The sequence below is a fragment of the Oncorhynchus mykiss genome, chromosome 1 (assembly GCF_057628025.1).
Source record: "Oncorhynchus mykiss isolate SJ-2025 chromosome 1, ASM5762802v1, whole genome shotgun sequence".
Lineage (NCBI taxonomy): Eukaryota > Metazoa > Chordata > Actinopteri > Salmoniformes > Salmonidae > Oncorhynchus > Oncorhynchus mykiss.
Window position 1 is genome coordinate 55,616,182 of NC_143022.1, and position 15,845 is coordinate 55,632,026.

General features: G+C 44.2%; 1 protein-coding gene and 1 long non-coding RNA gene across 2 annotated transcripts; one reads left to right on the forward strand and one right to left on the reverse strand.

The window, feature by feature from the left end:
- Positions 1-6,412: 6,412 nt before the first annotated feature.
- Positions 6,413-9,421, reverse strand: LOC149985571 (uncharacterized). The gene is made up of 2 exons (XR_016496039.1): positions 7,493-9,421; positions 6,413-6,921 (listed from the first exon to the last, which is right to left on the reverse strand). It is a non-coding gene; the product is annotated as an uncharacterized LOC149985571 (long non-coding RNA).
- A 1,651-nt stretch (positions 9,422-11,072) lies between these two features.
- Positions 11,073-15,165, forward strand: LOC118936380 (uncharacterized). The gene is made up of 5 exons (XM_090234687.1): positions 11,073-11,234; positions 13,965-14,016; positions 14,236-14,410; positions 14,515-14,551; positions 14,829-15,165. Exons 1-5 carry the CDS (start codon positions 11,199-11,201, stop codon positions 15,099-15,101), a joined length of 573 nt encoding a protein of 190 aa, XP_090090813.1. The 5' UTR covers positions 11,073-11,198; the 3' UTR covers positions 15,102-15,165.
- The last annotated feature ends 680 nt before the right edge of the window (positions 15,166-15,845 follow it).

The window sequence follows — 15,845 nt, forward strand, 5'->3', positions numbered from 1 at the left end:
GTGGTTCTCAATCAGAGGCAGGTGTTTATCGTTGTCTCTGATTGGGAACCATATTTAGGCAGCCATATTCTTTGAGTTTGTTGTGGGTGATTGTCCTTAGTGTCCTGATGTCATTGGTCTTTGTTAGGGTACACAAGTATAGGCTGTTTCGGTTTTCTTCAAGTTTATTGTTTTGGTAGTGTTTGTGTTTAGTGTGTTACTTCATTAAACATGGATTGCAATAGACACGCCGCATTTTGGTCCGACTCTCCTTCTCACCAAGAAAACCGTTACAGAATCACCCACCACCAACGGACCAAGCAGCGTGTCAACAGGCAGGAGCAGCGCGAGGAGAAGCGCAATAAGGATTTCTGGACATGGGAGGAAATCCTCGACGGGAGAGGACCCTGGGCTAAACCAGGGGAGTGTAGCCGCACTAAGGTGCAGCGGGAGAAGAAACAACAGGAACAGCCCAAGGAGGAGTACAGTATGGAGTATACTACTTGGGAGGAGATCGACAGGTGGGCGGCCGACCCAGGGAGAGTGCCGGAGCCCGCCTGGGATTCGCTGGAGCAGTGCGAGGAAGGTTACCGTAGAATGGAGGCGGTGAAAGCAGAGAGGCGCTGGTATGAGAAGGCAGCACGGCGACGCGGATGGAAGCCTGAGAGGCAGCCCCAAAAATTTATTGGGGGGGGGCTAACAGGGAGTATGGCTATGCCAGGTAGGAGACCTGGGCAGACTCCCTGTGCTTACCGGGGGGCTAGAGAGACCGGACAGGCACCGTGTTATGCAGTGGTGCGCACGGTGTCTCCAGTGCGGGTGCATAGCCCGGTGCGGTATATTCCAGCTCCGCGTGTCTGCCGGGCTAGATTGAGCGTCGAGCCTAATGCCATGAAGCCGGCTCTACGCAGCTGGTCCCCAGTGCGTCTCCTTGGGCCGGTTTACATGGCACCAGCCTTGCGCTCGGTGTCTCCGGTTCGCCTGCATAGTCCAGTGCGGGCTATTCCACCTCGCCGCACTGGCAGGGCGACCGTGAGCATTCAACCAGGTAAGGTTGGGCAGGCTCGGTGCTCAAGAGCTCCAGTGCGCCTGCACGGTCCGGTTTTTCCAGTACCACCTCCACACCCCAGCCCTCCGGTAGCAGCTCCCCGCACCAGGCTTCCTGTGCGTGTCCTCGACCCAGTACCACCAGTGCCAGCACCACGCATCAGGCCTACAGTGCGCCTCGCCTGTCCAGCGCTGTCGGAGCCCTCCTCCTCTCCAGCGCTGTCGGAGTCTCCCGCCTGTTTAGCGCTGTTAGAGCCTTCCTTCTCTACAGCGCTGCCGGAGTCTCCCGCCTGTTCAGAACTGCCAGTTAGCATAGAGCTGCCAGTTAGCATAGAGCTGCCAGTTAGCATAGAGCTGCCAGTTAGCATAGAGCTGCCAGTTAGCATAGAGCTGCCAGTTAGCTTAGAGCTGCCAGTCTGCATGGAGCTGCCAGTCTGCATAGAGCTGCCAGTCTGCATAGAGCTGCCAGTCTGCATGGAGCTGCCAGTCTGCAAGGAGCTGCCAGAGCTGCCTGTCTGCAGGATGCCGCCAAAGCTGCCAGTCTGCAAGGAGCCGCCAGAGCTGCCAGTCTGCAAGGAGCCGCCAGAGCTGCCAGTCAGTATGGAGCAGCCAGGGCCGCCAGTCAGTATGGAGCAGCCAGGGCCGCCAGTCAGCATGGAGCAGCCAGGGCCGCCAGTCAGCATGGAGCAGCCAGGGCCGCCAGTCAGCATGGAGCAGCCAGGGCCGCCAGTCAGCATGGAGCAGCCAGTCAGCATGGAGCAGCCAGTCAGCATGGAACAGCCAGAGCAGCCAGTCAGCATGGAGCAGCCAGAGCTGCCAGTCAGCATGGAGCAGCCAGTCAGCATGGAGCAGCCAGAGCTGCCAGTCAGCATGGAGCAGCCAGTCAGCATGGAGAAGCCAGAGCTGCCAGTCATCATGGAGCTGCCAGTCATCATGGAGCAGCCAGTCAGCATGGAGCAGCCAGAGCTGCCAGTCGACCAGACTCTCCCAGATCTGCCAGTCGACCAGACTCTCCCAGATCTGCCAGTCGACCAGACTCTCCCAGATCTGCCAGTCGACCAGACTCTCCCAGATCTGCCAGTCGACCAGACTCTCCCAGATCTGCCAGTCGACCAGACTCTTCCAGATCTGCCAGTCGACCAGACTCTTCCAGATCTGCCAGTCGACCAGACTCTTCCAGATCTGCCAGTCGACCAGACTCTTCCAGATCTGCCAGTCGACCAGACTCTTCCAGATCTGCCAGTCGACCAGACTCTTCCAGATCTGCCAGTCGACCAGACTCTTCCAGATCTGCCAGTCGACCAGACTCTTCCAGATCTGCCAGTCGACCAGACTCTTCCAGATCTGCCAGTCGACCAGACTCTTCCAGATCTGCCAGTCGACCAGACTCTTCCAGATCTGCCAGTCGACCAGACTCTTCCAGATCTGCCAGTCGACCAGACTCTTCCAGATCTGCCAGTCGACCAGACTCTTCCAGATCTGCCAGTCGACCAGACTCTTCCAGATCTGCCAGTCGACCAGACTCTTCCAGATCTGCCAGTCGACCAGACTCTTCCAGATCTGCCAGTCGACCAGACTCTTCCAGATCTGCCAGTCGACCAGACTCTTCCAGATCTGCCAGTCAGCCAGGATCTGCCAGTCAGCCAGGATCTGCCGAAACCACCAGCCAGCCTGGATCTGGTAGATTCTTCAACCTGCCTGAGCTTCCTCTCACTCCTGAGCTTCCTCTCACTCCTGAGCTTCCTCTCACTCCTGAGCTTCCCCTCAGTCCCGAGCTGCCTCAGTCCCGAGCTGCCCCTCAGTCCCGATCTGCTCCTCAGTCCAGTGGGGTTCTGGGTGAGGACTACTAGGCCATGGTCGGCGGCGAGGGTGGACTATCCAGGGACGCGAGGAGAAGGGACTAAGACATTGATTGAGTGGGGTCCACGTCCCGCGCCGGAGCCGCCACCATGGACAGACGCCCACCCGGACCCTCCCTATTGTTTTGAGGTGCGTTCGGGAGTCCGCACCTTAGGGGGGGGGTTCTGTCACACCCTGGTCAAAGTATTTTGTGTTTCTTTATTTATTTGGTCAGGCCAGGGTGTGGCATGGGTTTTTGTATGTGGTGTGTATTTATGGGGATTGTAGCTAGTGGGGTGTTCTAGCTAAGTCTATGGCTGTCTGAAGTGGTTCTCAATCAGAGGCAGGTGTTTATCGTTGTCTCTGATTGGGAACCATATTTAGGCAGCCATATTCTTTGAGTTTGTTGTGGGTGATTGTCCTTAGTGTCCTGATGTCATTGGTCTTTGTTAGGGTACACAAGTATAGGCTGTTTCGGTTTTCTTCAAGTTTATTGTTTTGGTAGTGTTTGTTTAGTGTGTTACTTCATTAAACATGGATTGCAATAGACACGCCGCATTTTGGTCCGACTCTCCTTCTCACCAAGAAAACCGTTACAGCAGTTATCAAAGCTGTGAGTCTTTCTGGATAAGTCTCCAAGAGCTTTTGCACCTCTGGATTGTACCATATTTGCAATATCACAATATAAACAGTATCTGTCAAAAGTCTGGACACACCTACTCATTTAAGGGTTTTTCTTAATTTTTTTTCAATTTTTTACATTTTAGAATAATAGTGAAGACATCAAAACTATGAAATAGCACAATTGTAATCATGTAGTAAGCAAAAAAGTAGCCATCCTTTTCCTTGACCACTTTGCACACTCTTGGCATTCTCTCAAACCTTTTCATGAGAATCACCTGGTGTGTACCTTCTTAAAAGTTCATTTGTGGAATTTCTTTCCATCTTAAAGCGTTTGAGCCAGTAGGTTGTTTTGTGACAAGGTAGGGATGGTGTACAGAAGATAGCCCTATTTGGTAAAAGACCAAGTCCATATTATGCCAAGAACAGCTCAAATAAGCAAAGAGAAACAAGTCCATATTTACTTAAGACATATGTCAGTCAAAACGGAAAAATTCAAGAACTTTGAAAGTTTCTTCTAGTGAAGTCGCAAAAACCATGAATTGCTATGATGAAACTGTCTCTCATGAGGAAGACCCAGAGTTACCTTTGCTGCAGAGGATAAGTTCAGTAGAGTTCACTGCACCTCAGATTGGAGCCCAAATAAATGCTTCACAGAGTTCAAGAAACACACACATCTCAACATGCACTGTTCATAGGAGCCTGCGTGAATCAGGCATTCATGGTCGAATTGTTCCATTGTTCCAACGAATCCACAGAAACCTGGACATGTTCCAACTGGAAATGTTCCATCCTGTCAGTACTGATGTTGAATGGCATTAACTACAATTTTTTTGTTCTCTCCCAACCCCTGTAGGTGTGTTGAACATGATTGGAAATGAAACTCCAGCACACTGGTAGCACTAAAGATGTGTGAGTATAACTTTTCCAGGTGAGTTGAACCCGCCTGTGGGTGCAGTGGGGATATTCCTGGGAGGTCTACTGATGAAGAGGTATAAGCTTGGCGTTGTGTCTGGAGCCCAGCTGTCTTTCATCACCTCCTTCATGGCCTACCTCCTCCTCCCTCTGCAGTCTGGCACTAAGTGTGACAATGTTCAGGTGGCTGGTCTGACCATGTCCTGCAATGGGTAAATATGACATCTGATTGGTTGGTTGGTGGGTGGGTTGATAAAAACAAAAGTTTTGATCAGTGGAATATGAGTGAGTTAGACTAAAGTACACATGGGCTTGTGCCGGGGCTCCCTCTTGTGGGAATATACAGTATGGTTGTTACTGAGCCAGGATTCCTGGCTGTTTTGTTACTGTGCCTGTGTCAATGATAGTCCAGCAACAATTATTTAAACATCATTATTACCAGCCATTTTCTCTGTCCCCCAGGTCCCCTGGTGTACGATGGCAGCCTGTTGTCAGAGTGTAACAGAGAGCGCTCCTGCTTGGCTGGGGAGTGGGACCCTGTGTGTTCAGACAACGGCATCACCTACACCTCCCCCTGCCTCGCAGGCTGCTCCAGCTTTACAGGTTACGGCAAGAACACGGTACCAATACTATTAATGTACTGAGTGTACAAAACATTCACAGGGATGCCGGCCCATGTTGACTCCAATGGCTCCCACAGTTGTGTCAAGTTGGTTGTATGTCTTTTGAGTGGTGGACCTTTCTTGATACACACGGGAAACTGTTGAGCGTAAACAACCCAGCAGTGTTGCAGTTCTTGACACAAACTGGTACCCCTGGCACCTACTACCATGCCCCGTTGAAAGGCACGTAAATATTTTGTCTTGCCCATTCACCCTCTGAATGGCACACACACAATCCATGTCTCAATTGTCTCAAGCTTTACAATATATTTTTAAACCTGTCTCCTCCTCCTTTATCTATACTGATTTAAGTGGATTTAACTAGTGACATCCAAAAGGGATTATATCTTTAACATGGATTCACCTGGTCAGCATATGTCATGGAAAGAGCAGGTGTTCTTAATGTTTTATACACTCAGTGTAACTCATGGCACTGACATGTACCACTGCATATACATTCAGAGAGTTTGGTATTTTTCCTGGAGGGCCACAATGTGTAATAATCTTTGGCCAAACCAGGCACACTAGAGTCTATAAAAAAATATATAAGAATTTGTTCATAACTGACTTGCCTAGTTAAATAAAGGTAAAAAAAATAAAATCCTGGTTGGAAAAAATGAAAAAGACTAGCTCCTAAAGACATTATGGCCTATGCTTCCCTAGTCCCTGTCAAACTTATCTTGACCCTACTGCATATTCCCTTTAGCTTTCATTTCAATTGTATTGTACTTTGTTTGGGACAAGACACTTAAAAAATAAAATGGTGTATATTTTTGGTCTTGTGTTCAATTTTCTTCTCTATTGCTCAATACTGTATGCTAAGCGCACACAGTTAGTTGTCTGTTGTAGATCTGGAACCACTGACAGAATAGGGGAGTATCTGTGGCCACATGATAAAACACTAGTCTGGCATCAGTAGTCTGAAAATAGGAGGAAACCAGTTGGACATGTACATCAACATATGGCAGTTGACATTAATATAGTAAAAAACTCATCCTAGATGTCTCACACTTTTTGAATGAACTTGTGGCTTTGGCCAGGATCCAATTTCCCCACGTAGCTGGTGTGTAAAGGACCATATAAAATCATCTGAATGAGGCTTATTCATGTTTCAGTGGGATTATAGCATAGTTGAATTCCATTTAATTTCCAATGAGTTTAAGAAATTAATGGAAAGCCATGTACTGATTGTATTTGTATGTTATGAATCGCTACTTGAATATGTACAACAACAGTTTATTGATTTAGTGTGTCAGTTTTGTGGAGGTCCAAAATGAATGTAAAATCCAGACAGTTTAGGAATGACATGCAGTATGACTTGAGCGATACCAAAAACATAGCTACTGCAGTCAGTTTACAACCAGAGTTTTTATTTTTGTATTTGTTTATTGCTTATGTGCATAGCCCGGTGCGGTACATTCCAGCTCCTCGTATCGGCCGGGCTAGAGTGGGCATTGAGCCAGGTACGAATCTGGTCTCCAGTGCGTCTCCTCGGGCTGGCGTACATGGCAACAGTCTTACGCACGGTGTCCCCGGTTCGCCAGCACAGCCCAGTGCGGGCTATTCCACTTCACCGCACTGGCCTGGCTACGGGGAGCATTCAACCAGGTTGGGCAGGCTCGGTGCTCAAGAGCTCCTGTGCGCCTGCATGGTCTGGTCTACCCAGTGCCACCTTCACGCACCAGCCCTCCGGTGGCAGCCCCCCGCACCAGGCTGTCTCTCCGTCTTCGGCCTACAGGTGTTCCCGCCTGTCCAGCGTTGCTAGAGCCTTCGTCCTCTCCAGTGCTGCCAGAGTCTCCCGTCTGTCCTGAGCCGCCAGAGTCTCAACCAGATTTTTTCTTTTTTAATTTGTTTATTGCTTAAACACAAATTTTAACAAAGCATAAACCAATACTGATCAAATTAGAAATTAAAGCAGTGGTAGGTTTTATGGGGAAAACATTCAATCAAATCAAATCACATACACATGGTTAGCAGATGTTAATGCGAGTGTAGCAATATCTAACAAGTAATCTAACAATTTCACAACAACTACCTTACACACACACAAGTGTAAAGGAATGAATAAGAATATATACATATAAATATATGGATGAGCGATGGCCAAACTTTCACGTTCTGACCTTTATTTCCTTTGTTTTGTCTTTATTTAGTATGGTCAGGGAGTGAGTTGGGGTGGGCAGTCTATGTTTGTTTTTCTATGTTTGGTTTCTGTTTCGGCCTAGTATGGTTCTCAATCAGAGGCAGCTGTCGTTAGTTGTCTCTGATTGAGAATCATATTTAGGTAGCCTGGGTTTCACTGTTGGTTTGTGGTTGTTTGTCGCCACACGGTACTGGTTTTTTTTTTGTGTGTAGATTTCACGTTATCGTTGATTGTTTTTGTTCGAGTGTTCATTTGTCTTTATTCAAATATCATCATGAACACTTACCATGCTGCATCTTGGTCCGATCCTTACTCCTCTTCAGACGAAGAGGAGATCTGCCGTTACACAAACGGCATAGGCAAGATGCTGTAGATGGTATAGAGTACAGTATATACATATGAGATGAGTAATGTAGGGTATGTAAACATTATATAAAGTGGCATTGTTTAAAGTGACTAGTGATGCATTTATTAGATCCAATTTTTAATTATTAAAGTGGCTAGAGATTGAGTCAGTATGTTGGCGGCAGCCACTCAATGTTAGTGATGGCTGGTTAACAGTCTGATGGCCTTGACATAGAAGCTGTTTTTCAGTCCTGTGTGAATTTAAGTATGCTCTCTCTAAATCTCTCTTTTTCTCTCTCTCTGAGGACCTGCGCCCTAGGACCATGCCTCAGGACTACCTGGCATGATGACTCCTTGCTGTCCTCAGTCCACCTGGCCGTGCTGCTGCTCCAGTTTCATCTGTTCTGCCTGCGGCTATGGAATCCTGACCTGTTCACCGGACGTGCTACCTGTCCCAGACCTATTATTTGACCATGGTCATGGTGGTGATGAACATTTGAACATCTTGGCCATGTTCTGTTATAATCTCTGCCCGGCACAGCCAGAAGAGGACTGGCCACCCCTTATAGCCTGGTTCCTCTCTAGGTTTCTTCCTAGGTTTTGGCCTTTCTAGGGAGTTTTTCCTAGCCAATGTGCTTCAACACCTGCATTGCTTGCTGTTTCGGGTTTTAGGCTGGGTTTCTGTACAGCACTTTGAGATATCAGCTGATGTACGAAGGGCTATATAAATACATTTGATTGGATTTCAATTTGTCCGTGATGTGTACGCTGAGGAACTTAACTTTCCACTTCTCCACTACTGTCCTGTTGATGTGGATAGGAGGGGTGCTCCCTCTGCTGTTTCCTGAAGTCCACGATCATCTCCTTTGTTTTGTTGAGCTTGAGGTTATTTTCCTGACACCACACTCCCGAGGGTGTAGCATAAGAACAGCTTCATTGGCACAATGGACAAAACTTGCACAATGTTGTAATCTAACATTTTTATATATATCGGCTTAATTTGAAAATTATGTCAGTGTTGGAGCCCCTGGCTATCCATAAATGAAAGAAAAAAAAACATGGTGCCGTCTGGTTAGCTTATTAATATAAGGAAATGTAAATGATTTATAGGTTTATAAGTATATTTTATCCAATTACATTTTTGATAGTTAAGTATATTTAAATCCAAATACTTTTAGACTATTACTCTATTTTACTGGGTGACTTTAACTTGAGTTAAAAGTAAATTTACCTTAATAGAAAATGACTCAGTCATGTATGACATTTGGGTACTGTTTCCACCACTGCACTGGTTCTGTGTATAAACCATTTAGTAATAACTTTTACCCAAAGCGATTTAGCTACGATCATGCTTGCGCTTTCCCGCAAAGTATTGTTCCTAGAGATACGGAATATGCCGCTGTTAAGTGGAAACGTTATTTCCATTTGAGTTGGTTGATCAAGGACCGAAGACTCCGTACGGAAGCTTCTGCAACGAGTCGTCTGTATCAACAGTAGCTCGTTGTGGGACGAAGCAATGGCCATGCACATACACATTTTACGTATGGGTGCTCCCGGGAATCGAATTCATAATTCTTGCGTTGCAAGCGCCATGCTGTACCAACTGAGCTACAGGACCACAGACAACAATAGCCAACGGTACGTTTCTCTCAAGATTAGAATACTTATGTTGTAGCTAGCTATACAGTAACACGTTAGCTAACGTGCTAGCCACAGTAGCTAGCCAGGGCTACAGTTTGCATCCATGCCATACTTGTGACACAGTTAATTCAGGTTTAGCTCATGTCATTTGTAATAACTGGCTCTCTGAAGTTTATTTTGCTGCCACCACGGTGAACCACTCGTATTTCTGCGTGCGCCACCCTCTTTTCTCATTTCAACTATGAATCTTCGCCTCTAACCCAACAACACATGGCATGCTTCTGTCCTCGTTTACTCAAAACTGGTTCGTAGTCGCCCTCAAGAGTTTTTTTCAAATTACTGCATTTGATTTGTTATTTAAAAAAATTATTTATCCTTATTTAACTAGGCAAGTCAGTTAAGAACACATTCTTATTTACAATGTTATGTATTGCTCATCATTGGTAGCATTATTTATTTGTTGTCTTATCACATTATTGTACAAAAAAACGGAAACGTAGATAATACACCAGTAGTGATTGTTTCGAGTGGTCTTTTTAGTGGTATTGGGGATCCAGTATTGCGTCGCTGATTGCATTGATTGACAGATCATCCCTGAAGTTGTTTTATTACGTAAAAGTGCATTCACATTATGACGTTGGCTGAGTTACCGTATAAAATGCGGTAGTTTATCTCTGGTAATCACTTGGTAAAGTTTTACATGATGGGAACATAGGCTCCAGCCATACACTTTAACCATGGAGGATAATAAGGTAAGCCTATGAATTGCTAACAGAGAAGCCCCATGCAGTGGTGCAGGAACCGCTGCACCGTCTTTTTTTATGCAGGACATGCCGATAGGGATGCCGCAAGTAGTGGCAGCTGGGTGGCGGTGTGGGCTAATGTTAATTATTGTACCGCTAATATTATCATTTTTAATATTGTAAAAAAAAAATGCATTATAATAACCTATGGGACTTGTTATACATCAAACCGTGCTTCTACACCTGCATTGCTTGCTGTTTGGGGTTTTAGGCTGGGTTTCTGTACAGCACTTTGAGATATCAGCTGATACAAGAAGGGCTATATAAATCAAATTGATTTGATTTGAAATATGATCCTTGCAAAGATAACAGCAGTAGGCTATTTATCATAATTCTACCTAAATTATTATAATAATAGGTGACTCCATAACGCATTAATTACGAATCTTGATATCAGGCAATATGATCTATGTGGATTTATAGCGAAAACCTGTTCTTTAAAAAACTAAATATTGGCCATTATAAACTGGGTGTTTTGAGCCCTGAATGCTGATTGGCTGAAAGCTGTGGTATATCAGAGCATATACCACGGGTATGACAAAACATTTATTTGTACTTTTCTAATTAAGTTGGTAACCAGTTTATAATAACTGTGCGTTGTGTCATGTGTAAGAACAGCTCTTAGCTGTGGTATATTGTCCATATCCACAAGCATTTAAAGAATGGTCTCATTTTTTCCAATCAGAGTTTAAATGAGGATGATCCACATGATCATCAAAGTTTGGAAGGTCAAGTCCAGAAAATGAAGAATGATATCCTGGGTTTAAACTATCCAGAAGATAGTGAAGTGAAGGATCCCCTGCCTCAGATCGAGCTGAAGGCTGTGACAAGGAGAAAAGTTAAGGTGAGAGAATAGACTGAGGAGAGAAAGGGAAATCTGGGGTCTTACCTGTCCACACTTTAAACCTGTCCAATATGCCATATAACATGTTGTGAGGTTGGAAGGTAAATTGTCCTTACAACAGACTTCCATCTCTTAATATTCAATCACCAATTGTTTACTGTAGCTCTTCTCAAAGGCCTGTATAGCAACGGCAACATACAGTATGTCATTGACTATTGTCTTTTTAGACCAAGAGGAACACCAGTGCCAACAGGCCCACAGTTGAACAGAGCACTGATACTGATGCAGCTGAGATAGATTTTGTTGATAATCAGAATGATGAAGATGAGGATGAGGTGAAGAAGGATCCCCTGCCTCAGATGGAGCCGGATGCCGTGAAGAGAAAAAAAGTCAAGGTAAGGGAATAGATTGAGCCAAGATATCTTTCATATCTATAACCTGCCCCTACAGCATGTTGTTCTGAGGAAGGTAAATTGCCCATGCAATACCCTTTTATCTCCTAATAGTAAATCGAGGGCTGACCCCATTTGTTCGACAGTTTGGTCAATAGGCTGTTGGTTGACTGGGATTTCTTAAGTTGAGCAGTCGCAAAAGTTTTTTTTCTTCAAGGTGCACTTGGACACCTGTCTGATTCGCGCCTGTCTCAGTTGACTAATCCATTGCCGAGGCCACAGGGATGGCACAGTCCATCCCGCTAAGAAGTGATACTGAAATTGTATATGGTTATATTATGTTAAAATAATGGTGCAACACTAATAAATCAAATATTATTTTATAGCAAATGCGCTTTCTCCTGCATTGGATACGGTCGCTGTCCGTGGTTCTGAAACATACTCTTCAGTGCTCCGTAGAATTGCCACCCTTTCCTATGTTGCTATGTGCATAATAGCAAAGTTAACCAGCATATTGGGATTGAGAACAATGCTGCAGAGGCAGCAGCAGTAGAGATGGGGAAACAGACCTTGCCTTAGCCTAATTGTCTAAGAAAATTGAGGAGAGAGGAAAACCAACTAAATTAGGTCTATAATTAATAGCCTAATTGTTAAATGTGCCTGGCTTTGTAAATCATCCATATATATATATATATATATATATATATATATTACCAGTCAAAGGGGTTTTTCTTTATTTTGACTATTTTCTACATTGTAGAATAATAGTGAAGACATCAAAACTATGAAATAGCACATATGGAATCATGTAGGTATCAAAAAAGTGTTAACCAAATCAAAATCTATTTTATATTTGAGATTCTTCAAAGTAGTCACCCTTTGCCTTAATCACAGCTTTGCACACTCTTGGCATCCAGCTTCATGAGGTAGTCACCTGGAATGCATTTAATAAATTAACAGGTGTGCCTTGTTAAAAATTAAGTAAAGGAATTTCTTTCCTTCTTAATGCATTTGAGCCAATCAGTTGTGTTGTGACAAGGTAGGGTTGGTATACAGAAGATAGCCCTATTTGGTAAAAGACCAAGTCCATATTATGGCAAGAACAGCTCAAATAAGCAAAGAGAAACAACAGTCCGTCATTACTTTAAGACATGAAGGTCAGTCAATCCGAAAAATTGTGCAAATGCAAAAACCATCAAGTCGCAAAAACCATCAAGCGCTATGATGAAACTGGCTCTCATGAGGGACGCCTATGATGAAACTGGCTCTCATGAGGGCCGCCAAAGGAAAGGAAGACCCAGAGTTAACTTGGCTGCAGAGGATAAGTTCATTAGAGTTAACTGCACCTCACATTGCAGCCCAAATAAATGCTTCACAGAGTTCAAGTCACAGACACATCTCAACATCAATTGTTCAGAGGAGACTGTGTGAATTAGGCCTTCATGGTCAAATTGCTGCGAAGAAAGCACTACTAAAGGACACCAATAAGAAGAAGAGATTTGCTTGGGCCAAGAAACACGAGCAATGGACATTAGATGGGTGGAAATCTGTCCTTTGGTCTGATGAGTCCAAATTCCAACAATGTCTTTGTGAGAGGAGGTGTTCAGATGATCTCCACATGTGTGGTTCCCACCATGAAGCACGGAGGAGGTGTGGGGGTGCTTTGCTGGTGACACTCTCTGTGATTTATTTAGAATTCAAGGCACACTTAACCAACATGGCTACCATAGTATTCTGTAGTGATACGCCATCCCATCAGGTTTGTGTTTAGTGGGACTATCATTTGTTTTTCAACAGGACAATTACCCAACACATCTCCAGGCTGTGTAAGAGCTATTTGACCAAGAAGGAGAGTGATGGAGGGCTGCATCAGATGACCTAACATCCACAATCACCCAACCTCAACCCAATTGAGATGTTTTGGGATGAATTGGGCCGCAGAGTGAAGGAAAAGCAGCCAATAAGTTCTCAGAATATGTGGGAACTCCTTCAAGACTGTTGGAAAAGCATTCCAGGTGAAGCTGGTTGAGAGAATGCCAAGAGTGTGCAAAGCTGCCATCAAGGCAAAGGATGGCTACTTTGAAGAATCTCAAATATAAAATATATTTTGATTTGTTTAACACTTTTTGGTACCTACATAATTCCATATATGTTATTTCATAGTTTTGATGTCTTCACTACTATTCTACAATGTAGAAAATAGTACAAATATAGAAAAGCATTGAATGAGTAGGTGTGTCCAAACCTTTGACTGGTACTGCATACATGTATACAGAAATAAGACAGATATAGCTTCTGTTGCCTGTTTGAGTATTTGTTTAATAGCCTACTGATTCTGTGAGCACCAAGCCTCATTGCACCGGCTAAATGTTGAATTAAGCAATTTCACAGATTCGGCTGTTTTTAATCTTTGCTATGCTGTAATAATACAGTGTCACCATCGGGCTCTTTTTTGAGTCATTTGTGTGTCTTAATTATTTAATAAAACAGTGTGCTTAAAGCATCAGACAAGCTCAGTGCCTATGTAGGTGATTGTATTCAAACACATAGGGTGTGTCTGATATGGAAAAATACATTTTAACATTAGAACAGGATGTCTCTCGGTCTATAAATAATTTTTTTCGTCGGGGACAGCCCTATAATCATTCTTACCCTTGCTCTACTCAAAGGGCTGTATTGGAATGGCTTCATACAGTATCTACGTATATATCATTGACTGCATTGTCTTTTTAGACCAAGAGGACCAAGAGAAACAAAGTGGAGCAGATCACTGATACAGATGCAGGTCATAAATTAAACTCTAATTTCACTGAATGTAATCCTTTTGCATGTAAATGTGATTTAGTATGGACATCTATTGAGCAGAGGACTAATAGCAGAGTGCATAATCCTTTGTTGGGTACTTATCTTCACAAAGTACACAAAATTGGCTAATACATACTTGCCTTTGAAGGTTACATGTTTTCTGACTTCTTTACCTTGGTGAATGCTGCTTTGCACACAGGTCCCTCTACATCTGTGGAATTCTCTGGGATGACAGTTCAGGGGACATCTCACCAGGGACAATCTAATGAGTGTGTCTCCAGGGCCTGTCAGACCAGGGCTCTTGACCTCCCGCCAATCAATCCGGATGCTTTCAACCCGGTTATCATCCGGTTTCTGGAAAAACTTACTGAGGAGTATGTCTAAACTTCTGTTGTAGTATTTGAATGCAATGATTTTATAAATTGTATGTGTGTTGGTGTGCTTTTTGGTGCTAAAAACATCTAATTATCTCCGAAAGGCAATGGAGGCAGTTAAGCATTGGCAGGATGGACCCTGTAAGTCCCTTAACCTTGAAAATTATTCATAGATATATAAATAGATGTTTCAAGAAAATTAGATACAAGCCTTTTATCTATCTACAGTATCATCCACATTATCACAAACAGTTATATACAAAGAGCTTTTTAGTAGCCTACTTCTTTTCATGCTTTCCAATGTATGCCACTTTCATGATTCTCATGAACTTATGTGAGATTGTTTGTATCTCTTTGAGGAGCTTGGTTTCAGAGCCCGGCTATGCGTAATCTACCTACACTGTTTCGAATCCTACAGGTGATGAGGGCATTGCTTGCAGAGATGTGCCTGGAGATTGTGCGGTTTGTATCTGAGGCCATCCTGGAGGTCATCATCCCTGCAATTTTCCGTTTTGTACGGATATACAGCCATGTGTCTCCAGTATCCGGCAAGTCTCTGACAGAATCAGAGAGATCCTCTAGCACAAACCTGAAGGTTCGCAAGAGAGGCAGCAGCAAATCCTCAAGGTCTTGCACGGCCAAATCAAGCTCCTCTCGTAATGGGTATGTTCAGTCATTCGGTTTCACCTAACTATTCATAACCCATTTTGTGAAAATATGTTTTGTTATCTATGTTACAGTTTACTCTTAATGACCAATTTAATTGATTACTGAATTATGCATTAATGTGACTACAGTATCCACTATTGAATATGGAATGCTGTATTGTTTGCTTTGTATTCTCAAAGGTCTCAGACATTGTTGCCAAATACTCAGGGAGATGGTGAGCCTATTTCATCTGAGCCACTCAGTGACTTTTTTGGGATCACTGAGGACAGTCTCCTCACTGGTGTCCAGGATTCCTTCAAAGAGTCGCTGAACAATGTCCTCTGTATCCAAAGAGAGGGCCAGGTAGACACTCAAAGTCTATCCCGGGTTATTGTTGGAGAAGTGTCAAAGAAAGTCAATACCATCATCTCTGTGGCCATCCAAACTCCCATCTCTGGGCGAATGTCCCCTGTCATTTTTGCCAGAGGTGGTGTCTCCAGCACCAAGGTGGTTGAGGAGATGGTGTCTGGCATTTCCAACATACTTCAGATGTACATTAATGGGAAGAGTGTTGAGCAGAGTGTTGTTCTCAGAGAGGATGGTGTTGAGGTGGATATGACACATTTAACAGGACAGGTCATGACAGCCCTCAGTGGCACTGTTTTGAACTTCAGCAATAAGGAGGAAAATGAACCCGACAAGAGGGAACTGCTTTGTGTTGTTGCTGACCATATGAAGAGGCTTGAAGCTTGTAAAAGTCCTGAGGAGATGCTAAAACAAGGAGAGA